The following is a 15,811-nucleotide window of genomic DNA, read 5'->3' as shown; positions in this document are numbered from 1 at the left end:
TCAGATCTCTTTATTAGACAATTGTGACATGTTATTGTTACTGCTGCCCAAACTTCAATTACAATTGTAACAGTGATGCAGCTAATAACTTTTGTTCACTGTTCCATGAATAAACCACACAAAAAAGCGTGAAGAACAGAAGTCTGATGAGCGTCAAAGTCATGTACCCATGGTCATTACTATATACAAGTGCATCTGAAGCTCTATACAGACAGAGTTTTCAGAGACTTGTATGTGGTGCTGTAGAATGATTTAATGTCTATAAAACACATGTTTAACTTTGTAACCTGACATTCTCAGTTTCTATACCACCTTTGCAGAGCTTTGGGATAGGGTGAACAAGCAGAACTTTACTAAACAAAACCTATGATAATGTGACTTGTTCTTTAATATTATTTTATTACAGTTATTTTGTATTGAAAAATTTACAGGAGTTAGTAATATTAAGAAACAGTTGAGCCTGTCAGAGAGAGGATGAAGATGATGAGAAAGTAATTTGGCAGATATGTACCAGCATGGTGTAGTGGTTAAGAGCAGGTACACTCTAATCTGGAGAATCAGGTTTGGTTCTCTGCTCTGCCACTTGAGCTGTGGAGGCTCGTCTGGTGAACTAGATTAGCTTGTGCACTCCAACACATACCAGCTGGGTGACCTTGGGCTAGTCACAGTTCTTTGGAGCTTTCTCAGCCCCACCCATCTCCCAGGGTGTTTCTTGTGGGGGGGGGGAAGGGAAAGGAGATTGTAAGCCTCTTTGAGTCTTCCTTCAGGAAGGGGGGATATAAATCCAAATTACTAATCCTCCCTCCTCCTCCTCCTTCTCCTCCTCCTCCTCTTCTTCTTCTAAATGACAGGGATGTTAACCAATCAGCAGAGTCATAGATCTTGCCTCCAAATAAGTTTACATGGGCCGTTTCCGCACGGCGGCGGAAACGGCTGGGTTGGCGCATTCCGCGCCGACCCGAAGACGCTGGGACCGTCTGCACGGACGGTCCTGGGAGGAGGCGGGACGCCGGCGCTGCGGAGCGCCGGCGCCCCGTTGACCTGGCTTGTCCCTGGGCCTCCGGCACGTCGCTGAGGCCTGGGGACACGCCCCCCTGGCCCTGCGCGCCTGCTCGAGCCGGAGGCCCAGGGACAAGGTAAGTGCCGGGTGGGGGAGGCGGCGTGAAGCCGCTGCCGTTCGCTCGGCAGCGGCTTTACGGCAGCGTATTCCCAAAAAGAACGCTTCCCAGCATTCTGGGAATACGCCGGCTTCAGGCCGGGCGGGCGGCGCGAGGGTGGCGCGGTTGCGCTGCAGCTGCGCCCCCCGTGCGAATGGCGGCCTGGAGATGGCGTTTTTACCGTCTCCAGGCCGTCATTTTCTGCCCGTGCGGAAACGGCCATGGATAACTCTGTCTTTCCAAACTATGATTTCTGTCAATTACTGGCTTGGGAGAAGCGCTGTGATTTGATTGTTCTGAAGCCTAGTGTCTCCTCTTTGATAGTTATTTTGTTTTATCTCTGGCCACAACTGCTAAACCCCAAGGACAAGTGTTTTGCTTGCATACGTTAGAGTTAAGGAATTAGTGCTGCAGACTGAAAAGAGAGGATGCCACAAAAGCCACTCCACCTTCCCATTCAGACATTGGAAAAGTTACTGTTTCACATGCAGAAAGTCCCAGGTCCAGTCCCCAGTGTCTCCAAATAAAAGTACCAGACCATAGATGATACGAAAAACCTCTGCCTGAGACTCTAAAAATGAAATTCTTTCACAAAAATGGTCTTGTGTGAAGGGGTTCCAATGTTGGTTACGTGACCTTTAGTTAAACAGTGAAGGAAAAAGTACACTAGTAACCATGCACTCATTCTGGAGTCTCAAGAACATAAGAACCACCCTGTTGGATCACACCAATGACCAGTCTAGCTCAGCTTCTTTATCCCAGAGAAGCTAACCAGATATCTTGGAAGGCATCCAACAGAGATGTGGATTATAAAGCTCCCCACCCCTTGCTGCCCTTACAAGCAACTTGCATTCAGAGGTCTACCTCTCCTGAATGTGACAGTCCCATTTAGTTATCATGGACAATGGCCACTAACGAACCCATTATCCCTGAATGTGTCTAATTCCTTTCCCAAGTCACCTAAGATAAAAGTCATTTACTGCAATCCATGACAGTGATGCAATCCATGACAACTTAAATGTTGTGTCATGTGAAGATGTACTTTCTTTAGTCTGTACTGAATCTATATTGTTTGATACTCCCATGTTCTATGCTTGAAGATATAAAAATGTTTTATGGGTCCGTATTTATTTCATCTGTAATATTTTATAATTATTCTGTTCCATTCGAACTTGCTCCCCCCCCCCCCAACACACACACACATATTAGCTTCTTAGGAGAAGATCAGGTGAGCCTTGTAAATCAAGATGGCTGGGATAGGATTTACAAAATCTAATTTTAGTGTGGATTTGCTAAATGAAGGTACACTGGACAATAGTTATTATTTTTAGTTGTGATAACATAAAATCTCCAAAGCTTCAGTTTTCAGAAATATCATTATATTGATAAATTATACTTATACATTAAAATTATAGTGATAAATTATCTGCATTTTCTAGAGGTGAGGGGTTAAAGAAGTTAAAGTTCTTAATTACAATTGTGCCATTAAACAGGATTAGGTGTTCTTCAAAAAAAATGGGGCACCAGTCCCTTCTTCAAGGATTGAAACACAATTGAGCACTGGAATCACATGAGCTATTTCAGTGAGCTTCTGATTGTCTTATTCAATAGAAACAAATGTCAGTACTTGACAACATTTCTTTCATGGCTGCTTGACAAGAATTTTCAGTGGATAAAAAAAGTGTATCCCAGAGTTGATATCTGTCTAGCTTACAGAAAGTTCCAATGCTTCTAGCCTGTTTAGTTGGTTCAGCAAAGAAAAGAGCTGTTAATGAGTAATCTTTGTACATTGCAGTGCTGAACCAATGGAGAGATGAGAATGAGCCTAAAGTCAGCATGTTATCGCAGAAGGCTTCTGCAGAAGTGAGAGAAGCAAAACAAAAATCCTCTTGTTCGAAAATCATTAGGATTTTGAACTGAGTGCAGAACCACTGATTCAGTGTTAACTGACAGACTACAAGAAGACCCTGAAAGTAAGTTACTATTTAATGGATCCCCCCAATACTGTTGTGTTAGTATGTGTAGTTTCTCTAACATTTTATTGGTTCTTAGCTAGTATATGAATTCACATGCTACGTTTAATGAGAATCTACAAATGTCACTGATCTAGAGGCCAAGTTTTAAACTGTGATGTGTACCCTAGCATACTATCACTTGAGAAGCAGAACTTCAGTGGGGAGAAAAGTAATATGATTAAAAAGGCATTATTTGTATGGCAGGTAGCATTCCTGACTGCTGACTGAATGTGATTTTTGTCATTTCAACACGTTAATATATAATCAGTTGCAAAATTACTAGGTTTTGCTCATTATTGGAATGTGTGTTATGTACCATCAAGTTGTTTCCAACTTATGGCAACTCTATGAATTAATGGATCTGCAAAACCTGACAGTCATCCTCAGGGCTTGCATATTGGGCTGCAATATGGATTAAATAATAATTACACTGGCAGTTAACTTTTTACAAATATTAAACATCCTATCTGGTTTACTGCAATTGCCACTCTCAGTAACATTTTCTAATAGCAATATAGCTCGTTTTCATATGAAAGTAACTTGTTGGATTACTTGTTTTATATACGTGTTATAGCTAATGAAATGTGCCACTTTACCAAAGGACCCATTTTAAAAGCCAAAGGATGTCATTATTGATTATTTATGAGCATTATAGGAGCACCTAGATCTTCAGGCCAAGTCAATATGTACTGTGCAAGTTCATGCAATAGTGGGGGACGTATTCTGCTTACAAAGAAAGGTAACAAAACCTAACCTATAAAAATAGAATTAAGTCCCCAAATTACCTCCAGACTTAGGGTGAGATACAATATGACTGAAATACAATAAGACCTTGCAATAGCAGAGTTGGACACATATTGGCATGATATACCAATCCCTAATTGAGGATTTCAATTTTGTGGAATACCCAGGTTCCATTCAAAATTATTTTTGCACCAATTCACCTCAAACATAAAGAACGTAATATTCAATAATTTTAGTCAGGGTGTTAGCTATTTTACCTTTGACTATTGAGAAAGATAAAACACAACATTTTAGGGTTTCATTAGGCAAGAAGTGAAATGCAATTAGGGTTAGGCATTCCCCCGATGGTGGTATTCAGCAGGTTCGCACCACTTCGGCAGAACCTGTTGTTAAAATGGTGCTTGTAAACAAGCAGTTGTTAAATTATTTAAATCCCATCACTGCATTCCCTCAACCCAAATCCCCATTCATGTCTGTCTGGAACTCTTCCCTTTCTTCCACTTCGCACCAATTTCAACAACAACAAAAAATGGCTGTTTGTCCCAATATGGGTTGTATATGTCTGGGTAGACACTTGGGTAGACTTGTGGAACTGTCCTTTACCCCCTTTTTTTTTGCTATTGAAAGGGTGGAAGGTGGAAGGGGGGGAAGGTTAAATCCCCACCTTCCACCTTACAATGCTCCACAGCCAATTTGTGCCCTATTTTGAAGGTGAGCCATAGTCAGATGTGAAGTACAAGTATAAAATCCTTCGAGAGGTTTACTAGCAAAGCTGAATCTCATGTCCATTCTGTAAAAAGAAAAAAAACCCCTAAGGCTGAATTCAGGACTAAATCTCAGTAGCTTGGATCCAGAGAACAATGAGTAAAGCACCACTCATACAGTGGATCATTGACATCTCCCTCTTCTTGCTTCAAAACCTTCCACGCTTCCCCATGAAATTGCACCATGCATCTGAGGACTGGGGAACTCCAAGAATCAGTGTGAGGTGTGATTTAGGGGACTACAGAGGACAGATGATTGGAAACTGAATGAACACAAGTGCCCTTCTGCATATAAAAGGGCTGGATCAACCTGCTGACTCCAATAATAATTAGGCGTAATGCCCATTGGGGAAGGTGGGCAGCTGCCCAGGGCATCACCTTGTGGGGGTTATCAAAATGCAGAGTTCGTTTTTGGGTATTTTTAGTGGTTTTCCATTTTTGGCCTGCAGGGGGCGCGGTTTTTAGGCTAGTGGCACCAAATGTTCAGCGAATCATCAGGAGACTGTCCTTATGATACCCCCCAGGTTTGGTGAGGTTTGGTTCAGGGAGTCCAAAGTTATGGACTCCCAAAGGAGGTGCCCCATCCCCCATTGTTTCCAATGGGAGCTAATAGGAGATGGGGGCTACAGTTTTGAGGGTCCATAACTTTGACCCCCCTTAACCAAACTGCACCAAACCGGGGGGGGGGGTATCATTAGGGCAGTCTACTGATGAGATTATGAAAGTTTTGAGACTGTGCCTTCAGAAATGTGCCCCCCCCCCCCCCCAGCCTGCAACCCGCTTTGACAGCAATGCAGAAAACTCAATGCAGAACAAAGATTCTTGGGCAAATTTCTGGGATGTTCCTGCAGGGGGTGAATTTTTGGACGCATCAGCACCAAAATTTCAGGGTATCATCTGGAGACTGTCATGATGGCACCCCCCAAGTTTGAGGACTGGATATATCCTTTTAGCAAATAGAACTAAATCGGGAAGTGCCAGATATTTCCTGGCGTTGGATCTTAAATATAGTCAAATGGTATCTGTTTTACAAATTTGTCTTTGAATTGAATGGCTAAACCCTTTTAATCCATTTTATATTTTTACAAATGAACTGTCAAGTTGGAAAGCAAAATCCATAGATGTAACATATGATTTTAAATTTAATAATTTAATAATAGTGTATAACCACTGTCTAATACCTAATGCCAATAAAGGTTATTGTGATTGTGATTGTGATTTAGGTCTTACAAAAGATTATTTACAGATTAAAGGCAATAACAAAGCATTTATAAATCTCCTGGAGATATATAAATGACACTGGTATAATAAAGGTCAGGATGATGTTAGCTGCTGAAACATCAAGAGACTTCCTTCTCCTTAAAGATTAATTTTCAAACATGATGAAAAACCATGTTTTCATCCCATGTGAGATGTAAGCAGCCAAATATAGGTCAAGAACAAAAAAATGATGTATGGGTTCCTTGTTATTCCTAATCTTTAATGACATTGCTCATACAGCCAATTCAGTTTTGAACTGTGTCACATTAACAACCCAATCCAAAGTGTGTGTGTTTGGGGATGGGGGATGGGGACAGTAGAGCAGCAGCCAGGGATGACAATGCAGCACTAGCTCCAAAAAGTTTTAAATTAAGTCAGTAATCTATACATGAATCACATCAATCAAGTAAAAAGAAGGCTGATTCCGCATGGGCCAAAAACGGCGGTGTGAAAACAGTGTGAAAACAGTATAAACCCTTTTACAGCATTTTAATCCCTTTTACACCGTTTTCACATTGTTTTCACACTGCTGTTTTTGGCCCATGCGGAATCAGCCGAAGATTCTCAGATCCTGCAGTAAAGTTCCATTGACAGAAAGGATTTCCATAAGCCAAATGAGATTTCTTCACTTCCTTCCTCCCAGTGCCGCCCAAAATGATCTGCAAAACATTGTTCCTGGGAGACCCCCCCCCCCCAAACAATATGAATGGCAAATCAAAGTTCTATAGTAAAGGGGGAATTCCCCATCTATTAAAAGTAAGGGGAGGATGCCCCTTCTATAATAAAAAAATTATGTGGTATCCAACTCACAAAAATATGGTCAATTTTGGCTCTAAAAGTGTGCACACTTATCCTACCAACTAACTTGAGTTTCATACAACCATCCTGGAATATTCCAATATTGAAATTTCCACGGAGTAATAAGAGCCAGTTTTCTAAGCATTGATTGTCGCAATGGTGTTGTTTCACAAATATGACAAAGAAAAACTAAAATAAAACTAAAGAAAAACTAAAGAAAAACAAAGAAAAACTAAAGTTGTTGCCTTTGATATTAAGTTGGATCTGAAGGTTTTTTCTCAAATGGGAAGGGCATTTTCGATCCAGCCTCTAATATCTGCTGATAGTTATCTTGATAACTGACATAGAAGATGGATATTTTTTTCAGGGACATTTCAACCATTTATCATGGGAATGTGCCTGAAAATGTCATAATTCATATATGCAATGAAGTATTGCTCAACATGAGCGTCATTGTCTTTCCCCTTGTTCCCAATCCTGATATATTTAAGAAATGCATAAGGAACAATTTCATGAAATGTGAATGTTCCCATCAAAATGTTTCTGTTATAGGGAAATATGAACCTAGTGGAAATTTTCTCCTATGCAATTTTTTTTTACAGGAGACCTCTCAGAAGCAGACCTGGGAATCTTACACTCCACAGTGGTCACTCATTTGCTTTCCTTTCTAATGACCAACCGAACATTAGTAAGGATGTGCCACCTAGGCAAACTATGATAAATATCTGTGAAAATCTTAGCATTGATATTAGTAAGGGACAGCAAGATATACTCTTCCAAGTCAGAGTATAGTGCAAAATGAATCTACACAGACCTCTAGGCAATAATTTGATTCCAGCAGCAATCATATTGGATTGCCAAATAGATCTTTTTCACTCATATATTTGAAGGCAACTGACGTTCAGCAAAGACAGTGACTTATTTTGTACACCTGGCCTAATACTTTACCAGTCTCTGTGCAGCTTCTTAGTATTCTTGAGATACTATGAGACTGAACATATCCCCACTTTTCCCAGATGTCTGATCATGGAAGATCATCCATATATTTTAGATCATATATGCATTTCCCAAGGAAGAGATTAGCTGTATGAAACAGACAAAGGACAGAAAATTGAAGGTGGAATTGGAAACAAGTTAAGTTGGGATATACAGACCATATTATTTATGATCAAAAATTTGATCCGACCATTTTAAAATTATTTGACAGCTGCAAGAGTGAAAGTGAAAGTGATTGACATTTTTTTTAAAAAATTGTTTATTTCAACTGTGCATGGCCAAGTTCACTATATTCTAATTAATAAGTATTATGCTACTGGAGAAAACTAGGTGAACTCTGAGAATGATTCATAAGTGAAAAATAAACCCATGTTTTTTGGATCTCAGCTCTCAAACAGGAACTGCTAATTCTAATCTAAAAATGTAAACAGACATTGTGCTTAACAAAAACAAATGGAAAGGTTATGTGGTCCATCAAACAAAATGTCATTTGCAAATGAACACATTGATCCAACATTCCATTCAGAGGAATAAAGATCCTCTACTAATGGAATTTCTGTTTTATCACTGACCAAGACAGCATGTCCATTTTCTTACTACCTTTACAGAATGCTGCATTTCAATAATGTTAAAAGGAACTAGTTTGCGTTATTCCACAGCAGAAAGTTACCAGGCTTTTTACTTGAATTTACATCACATGAGAGCCAGCATAGTATAATGGCTAAAGTGTCAGACTAGGATCTGGGAAACCCAGGAAGCTCACTTGCTGACTTTGGGCCAGTCATACACTTGCAACCTAACCTACCTTACAGGCTTATTAGGAGGATAAAAAAGGAGGGGAGGAGAATGAAATAAGCTGCGTTGGGATTCTATTAGAAAGAAAGGTGGACTACAAAAAGTAAATAAATAAATACATTTTTTAAAGAACTAGCATTAGCTATTCTAATTGGTTACAAGACTTGTCATTTACCAACAATGTTGATCTGCAACATATTGCCAATTTTCATGATAATTATTGTGTGAAGAACACAAGAGTGAGCCAAGACATATATTCCTTGTTAGGTTATTTTAACAAGTGTTAGATTATTTATTTATTTATTTATTTATTTATTTATTTAATTTGTATACCGCCCTCCCCAAAGGCACAGATTAGAATACTGTTTTGTATTATGAAATGCTAAATGAATGACCATACACTCACACAGTAAAATACAGTAAGGGAGCCACGATTCAGTGGTAGAGCATTTGTATGACATACTGATGGTTCCAGGTTTAATTCCCAGCATCTCCCATTAAAAGTAACTGGTTATCCCTGCTGGACAGAACCTTCACTCACCAGCAAAATCAGGGGGGCAACAGGATGACCTACAAAGATCTAGAGGCAGTAGTGAGGCAGGCAGGCAGGCCCGCAGTGATAAGAAGTGTTGCCATCATCCATTCAGTTTTATATGTATTTCTAAGGCCCTTTTCGCATGGGCCAAATACAGCGTCCCAGGGACGGCAAAAACGCCATCCCTGGGAGACCTTTCGCACAGGATGCATTGCTGCTGTGCAGCAACGCCGTTCTGGCTTTCCCCGGGCAGCATGAAGCTGCCCCTGAAAACCTTGTTGAGCGAGGTTTTCGAAAAACTGTGTGTTCCCCACAGCATGGTGCAAACCGCACTGCTGGGAGGCCGCTGCTTTCCCTGTTGGTTCCACTCACCGGCTTGTGCAGCGTCCCTCTGGAGGGCTGCAGAGACCCGCCCTCTGGAGATTGCAGGGCAGCGTGGGCGGGTCTTTGCAGTCCTCCAGAGGGATGCTGCATAAGACGGTGAGTGAAGGGGGACCACCAAGAGGCAGCTCTGTGCAGAGCCGCCTCTCGGCTGCAGGAGAAGTCAGGGCTGCATGCACGCTAGCATGTGAACAGTCCCTGAGCCTCCACCGGCATACTTCATGCTGGTGGAGGTGCGTTTCCGCACATATGTGGAAAGGGCCTTAGTTCAGTTTTTACTCCACCTTTTCATTGTGCTGAAGCAGTTTACCAAATATTGAAGTATGAATTTAAGTTAGTCAGTGGATTATGTATAATGCTAAATTGCTCATTAGCAGATGGGTGTCATCTGTTGATCATGCTTTGTAAATGAACTTTAGTGGCCAATCTTCACAAGCACTGCACTACCCCAAAATGATATGTGATGAAGATCATACTGACCAATAACTCAATGCTTTTGCATAGAATATGGACTTGTACAAATGCTTCAGCATCCTCAGCCCTTCAAGCAGGATGCCCTTCTGAATGCAGACTTTTAGAAGAAGTGATGTTTGAATCGGTGCAACAGCAGTCAACAGATGCTGCTTTCTACAATTCACATCAACATGGCAGCTACAACTGGACTGCCCCACTGATATGAATCACCATCATGAAACTTGGCCTGCAGATATATCTTCTTTCTGTGTCTTTTCAGGTTCTTTTGAAGAATAAGATTTGTTACAGTCAAAGTCTATATGGGATCAGAGATGAACTTAATAGGGCATTCCCAATTACCTGCCTCTGATGGATTCCCTCATTCTCAAGGGCATCCTTTATTTGGTAAGTCAGACAATACAGCTGAAATTAAAAGATAATTCAGTGCAAAACATGGGGAGAACTGTGAGCTGTAAGCTATTTATAGAAAATGCTCTGGCTTGGCTGAACCTCTTCAGAAAACAAGGACAGTATCTTCAGAGTCATTCAGGCAGGGCACTCAGAACAAAAGGAAATCCGAGCAAACAGTGCCCAATAACATAAGAAAAAGAGAAAATCCAAAATGTTAACTTAAAGTAGTGCAGAGCTGCTTCTCCCTCACACGGTCTTTCAATGGCTCTTGCTGCTACTGCTCTGGGTACTTTTTTCCTCTGGCTTGGACCTGCAAAGAAATTAGCAGTTCAGCTCTGAGCCTTCTTTCTTTCCTGCAGGCCAGACTGAATCAGGGGAAAAGAGTTTTAAACAATATCTACAGCTTGACGGACCATTCTGTTATCCTATCAGCTAAAAGGGAAAGTCTGATGTTTTATTTATTTATTTGATCAAATTGATGCTCCACCACTCTCTTGACAAGCAAGGCTTGAGGTGGCTTACAACAAAGTAAAATACATTTCAATGGACAATCTTAAAAACAATAGTAATAATACAACACATTTTAAAACTACTATAAAAATCTGCTATTGAAACATAGCTACATCCAACAACCCTTCAGTAAACCCATCTGGTGGTAATAATACAAGAATTGAAAGTTATACCACTGTTAGCTCTTTACATACACTCAAAGAAATTAGCAGCCTCCTCAGTTCAGTGGACTCTATGGTATTATACCCTACTGCAGTCCCTCCCCTCCCCAAACCCTCTGCCTCCTCAGGCTCCGCCCCCCAAATCTCCAGGTATTTCTCAACCTGAAGCTGGCAGGACTAGGTGGATGAAAAGAGAGCTTAATAAGATGGAGGAGGAAGAAAAGAGTGAATAAGGTGAGTGACTGAGAAGAGGAAAGAGCAGTTGCGTGGTTTCGTTAGGAATGAACATCTGGGAAAGTGGATGATTGGGAGGAAAAATAAAAAAGTGTGTGGGAGAACAAGTGGAGCCAGAGTTGGGGGTGGGGCAAATTAAGCTCAGCAAGAAGAGAGAAAGCAAGACTATAGTGGGTGAGGGATACCTGCCCCCCAAGTCCTCATGGCTTCCCAAATGATTATTTTAGTTTGCTATTAATGTTTGGTTTGGTTTTAGTATGACATTAATGAAAATGACCTTTTCTTTTCATCAATTGATCAGTTAGCACCTGAATACAAATTCTTATAGCAGCAAACAAAGCCTCAGCTGACCTGTAGCCCATATGCAGCTACTGCCAGTGCTGGCCTTGGCCTTTTAGCGATTGCTCAGTCCAGTTGCAAAAGCATGCCTTGGCTATGAGCATCAAAGAACTTGCAATAGTAGCACTACATCACCCATATTCAGCTTTAATAAAGCTTGGCTACTTGCTGTGGTTACAAAGAATGAACATGTTTGTTTATCATGCCCTTGGACCTTGTACAAACAATAATCCAGTTGGTTGTGGTGAGTTTTCTGGGCTGTGTGGTTGTGGTCTGGTGGATCTTGTTCCTAACATTTCTCCTTCATCTGTGGCTGGCATCTTCAGAGATGTGTCACAGAGAGAAGTCTGTTACACACTGTATCAGTGAGAAGGGAATGTTTAGTGTGTGTGTGTGTGTGTGTGTGTGTGTGTGTGTGTGTTTAGTGGGGATGTCCCAGGGTGGGGAACCAATCAGTAAGTGTTTGGGTGGAACTTGTTATGCAAAGATGTGGTTGAGTGCATCGTATTATATTGTACTGTGGGTGGGGTTTATCAGTCCAGGGAGTGATTAACATTTTCATGCCCTGCAGCGGAAGCAGTATTGGTGCATGCAAATCCTGTGTTTGGGTGGAGTCCATTGTTCATGAACTTAGCATGCTTTTGGGGTTTGCTTTTGGGGTTTTTAAGTATTGGTAGACAAGCTTTGTTAATTCACCACCCAAACACAGGATTTGCATTCACCAATACTACCTGCATAATTCCTTTCAGTAGAATCAAGATAATTTCAGACTTCAGTCTTGTAGATATATGCTTTCCCCTTACATTGTTGATGCTAATGAAAACTAATTTTGTCCAATATAACACTTACTAAGCCAGCAGGTCTGATTCAGTTATAAAGGATATACTGGTAATTACAGACATGCCTTGAGCACCCAACATCTGCTTGTACCATGTGGGAAGCTGATTATCTGTCCATACAAGTGAGGTTGTACAAGTGAGGCAATGAATACCATGTCCTTGCTTATCCTTGACCAAGAGATCTTGAGGTGGAAAATCCAAATGGCTCCCATCTGCACCATAACATATAGTGATGATCATTTGCTGCCATTTAATGGTAGCCCAATCTAGTGAGAAAGACAGGTTGAAAATACTGTTAACAAATAAATATTGAAACTCTGCTATTATAGTTGCTTCCAAAATTACAGACTAGTGAATTTTGCTTTCTGACTTACTAAGCAGTGACAGTGGTTAGTAATTATTTTCACCAACTCCATTTGGTTTCAATTTTTAATTTTGGGCTTTAAGTCTATAACTATGTTATTAATAAGCCTCCGTTCATCTTTCCTCCCTCTATTGTTACATTGTCCCTCCACTGCTATCTTTCCTCCCTCCATTCATCATATCAGCAGGACAAGTAAAATGATTATACTATATTCTGTTTCACATAAAGATGATAATAGATTGTATATTCCTTCACCACTGAACAAAACTTCTTTGTTGTAGAATGCTCCACCTGGGTGCTAGTGCCTACCTAGCACTGCTCCCCTCATTTGTTTGAAAGTTTGAAAGTAAAAAAGCATTCTGGAGTAAATGTTCTGGTATCAAACTACCATGTTCAATAATACACAAAAAAGTGATTTTGACATTGGCAGTGCATAAAAATGAATGATAATTTTCATATTTGTTCAGGACCATATTCTAATACAGAACAATTTTCTCAATCGAACTAACATCTTTACATGAAACAGAGTATAGCAGGAGCAAGATTGCATTTGATCTTACATTAAGTGAGCAAAATATTCATTCCAGAGGAGGGGGCACCAGCTTTTATTTAAAAAGCAATACTTCTGAGTACTGAAAAAATGTCCTAAGATACTTCTTCCCACCCTGTGTATGTTACCAAATTCTGTTGTGTCCTAGAAACTGCCGGACCTGAGGGTCCACGAGTCTTCTCCCTCACCAGCATGCCTGGTCTCTCCCACGGCATGCGAGGCCTCTCCCCTGCCAGCAGAGGTGTAGCTAGGGAAAATGGAACCCGGTGCAAAATCTGAGTTTTGCGCATGCCCCCCCCCCCAATGTTCATTTGTGTTTTTTGTATTTTTAGTGTTTTTCAGTTTTTGGCCTTCAGGGGGCACAGTTTTTAGGCTAGCAGCACCAAAATTACAGAGTATCTTTAGGAGACTCTCCTGATGATACCACCCAGGTGTGGTAAAGTTTGGTTCGGGGGGTCCAAAGTTATGGACCCTCAAAGTGTAGCCCCCATCTCCTATTAGCTCCCATTGGAAACAATGGAGGATGGGGCACCCCCTTTGGGAGTGGTGTTCAAGGCGTTCAGCATGAACATTTGGCTCCACAGAATCAGGTTTGCATTGTGTAATTGGTCGTTAGCTTAGGAAACTTTGGCAGGAGCAAAAGCTGGTGTCCTTGCTGTTTGGCAGGTTGTACATGTGGACTGATCTGTTTAGGGGAGGAGGAGCCTGGGTGCTGTGTCCCCTTTGCTGGGGAAATCCATAAGAGGTCTTGCGGTGGGTCAGGCTTTGATACCATATGCCTAGGCGGGGTTTGCTAATCACTCGCACCCCCAGGTTGCAAGGGGAGTTTCATTCAGGGGCTAGTGCCTAGATGGTTGTACAAGTAAACATCTTCTACATGACAAAAGTAAGGGCTCTTCCCCTCACTGGACTGTGCAGTGTTTCATGGGACACCTGCACGCATCATTCCCCTTCTTCTCCATTGGACCCTGGGATTAACGTGCCAGTGATGCGGACAATCCCTCCCACCAGCAGACCCCCCATCACCACCACTTGAGCACCACAGCAGCACAGGCAATGGTGCCTGCTGCTCCACTTGACGCAGGGGAGAAGTGGCTGTTCTCTTGGGTCCCCCCTGCTTTGTGCCCCAAAAATCTGCTGCACACCATGGACATCTCTGGAGGCAGATTGCCCAGAAGGAGTGGATCTCCCTTTCAGCTTGCAATCCTGTATTTCACGGGGAGGCGGGGAAACCTGGCATACATGCACAGAAGGAGCTGGGGGGGGGGGAGAAGAAGACGCATTCTTTGGCTAATTTTTCAGCTAACTCCTCCAGCAGAATTTTTACGGCAGCCTTTACATCTCCAATGGAATCCCCTCGCCCTCCCCCATGCCTACTTGAGCCAAGGAATAATGTACTCTCCCCCCCAACATTGGCCAGTCATACAAAAACAGCCCCCCCACACACACACATGGCCCAAAGCCATGCCTCTCCCCCTCCCCCATCTCACTTACCCACATCTCTGCCCCCCAGCTCATGGTGCCAGAAGATCCCTTTGGCTGTGTCTCACTAACTGCCTTCTTCTGCCTCTGCATAATGCTCTTCACACTACAGGACGTGCACTTTCAAACCACTTTTGATACACTACCCAACTGTATTTTACCATACAGAATTCCAAAACCCACTTGGAAGCAATTGTGCAACAGGATGCCAACTGCCTTCTTCTACCTCTTCCTCTGTATCCAGGTACAACATTTACATCTGTCGAAGACTAGGAAACACAGTAATGGATTCAAATTATGAGAAAAGACAATTCACCTAGCCATAAGACACACCTTCAGAAGTAAGGGCTATTCTCCTCAGAGGATGGTGCAGTCTTTCCTTACACAGAGCCTTAATAGCCATCTGTTGGGGAGGGGGAGCACAATCACAGGGATCAACTGATCAATTCTCACTATGAGAAAAGTAAGGGCTTCATTAACACAGGCTTAATTTTCTTTCATTTCCATTTCACCACACTCAGCCACAGCAACGCGTGGCCGGGTACCGCTAGTAAGAAATAACAGTGGACTGAACATTTCTTCGAAAGTATCCATTACTGGCACATTATCCAGGTGTAACAAGAACCCAAACCTTGCAGCAGTCCCAGGCTGGATTTTTTGTGTGTCACAAAATATTACAATGGATTTGATTCTCATATCTGATTTCAGATGTTGGTTTATTCCAAGATGGCATGTACTATATATATTAAGTTTGACTTATATGTACAAAATAACATGTCATGTAAAGCTGTACAGTTTTAGGACTGAATAGAATTGTGCATAGCTTCATGGGTGTTCCTCTCAGAGAAAGTTCCTCAGATTTTAACTAATTGGATAGGACATTTGACATAGTTATTTTCTCAGATATTTTTCAAACTGACTCATATTAAAGTTAATCAGTAAACTATATAACCTCTAGCCTAGTCTTTCCTTGGCTAATCTTAAAGGAAGTTTTAGTTTTCACTTCTGAGTAAAGTATAGGGA

General features: G+C 41.6%; 1 protein-coding gene across 1 annotated transcript in view; it reads left to right on the top strand.

The window, feature by feature from the left end:
- Positions 1 to 3,029: 3,029 nt before the first annotated feature.
- The window catches only part of NR1H4 (nuclear receptor subfamily 1 group H member 4), a 39,195-nt gene continuing 26,413 nt past the window's right edge, over positions 3,030 to 15,811 (top strand). The window contains exons 1-2 of the mRNA XM_048501320.1: positions 3,030 to 3,130; positions 10,179 to 10,303. Coding sequence (XP_048357277.1) covers positions 10,219 to 10,303 — 85 coding nt within the window. The 5' untranslated portion in view covers positions 3,030 to 3,130; positions 10,179 to 10,218. The remainder of the gene's footprint in view (positions 3,131 to 10,178; positions 10,304 to 15,811) is intronic.

The sequence above is a fragment of the Sphaerodactylus townsendi genome, linkage group LG06, assembly GCF_021028975.2.
Source record: "Sphaerodactylus townsendi isolate TG3544 linkage group LG06, MPM_Stown_v2.3, whole genome shotgun sequence".
In the NCBI taxonomy this organism is placed as follows: Eukaryota; Metazoa; Chordata; class Lepidosauria; order Squamata; family Sphaerodactylidae; genus Sphaerodactylus; species Sphaerodactylus townsendi.
This window is presented reverse-complemented; position numbering and strand designations above follow the sequence as displayed.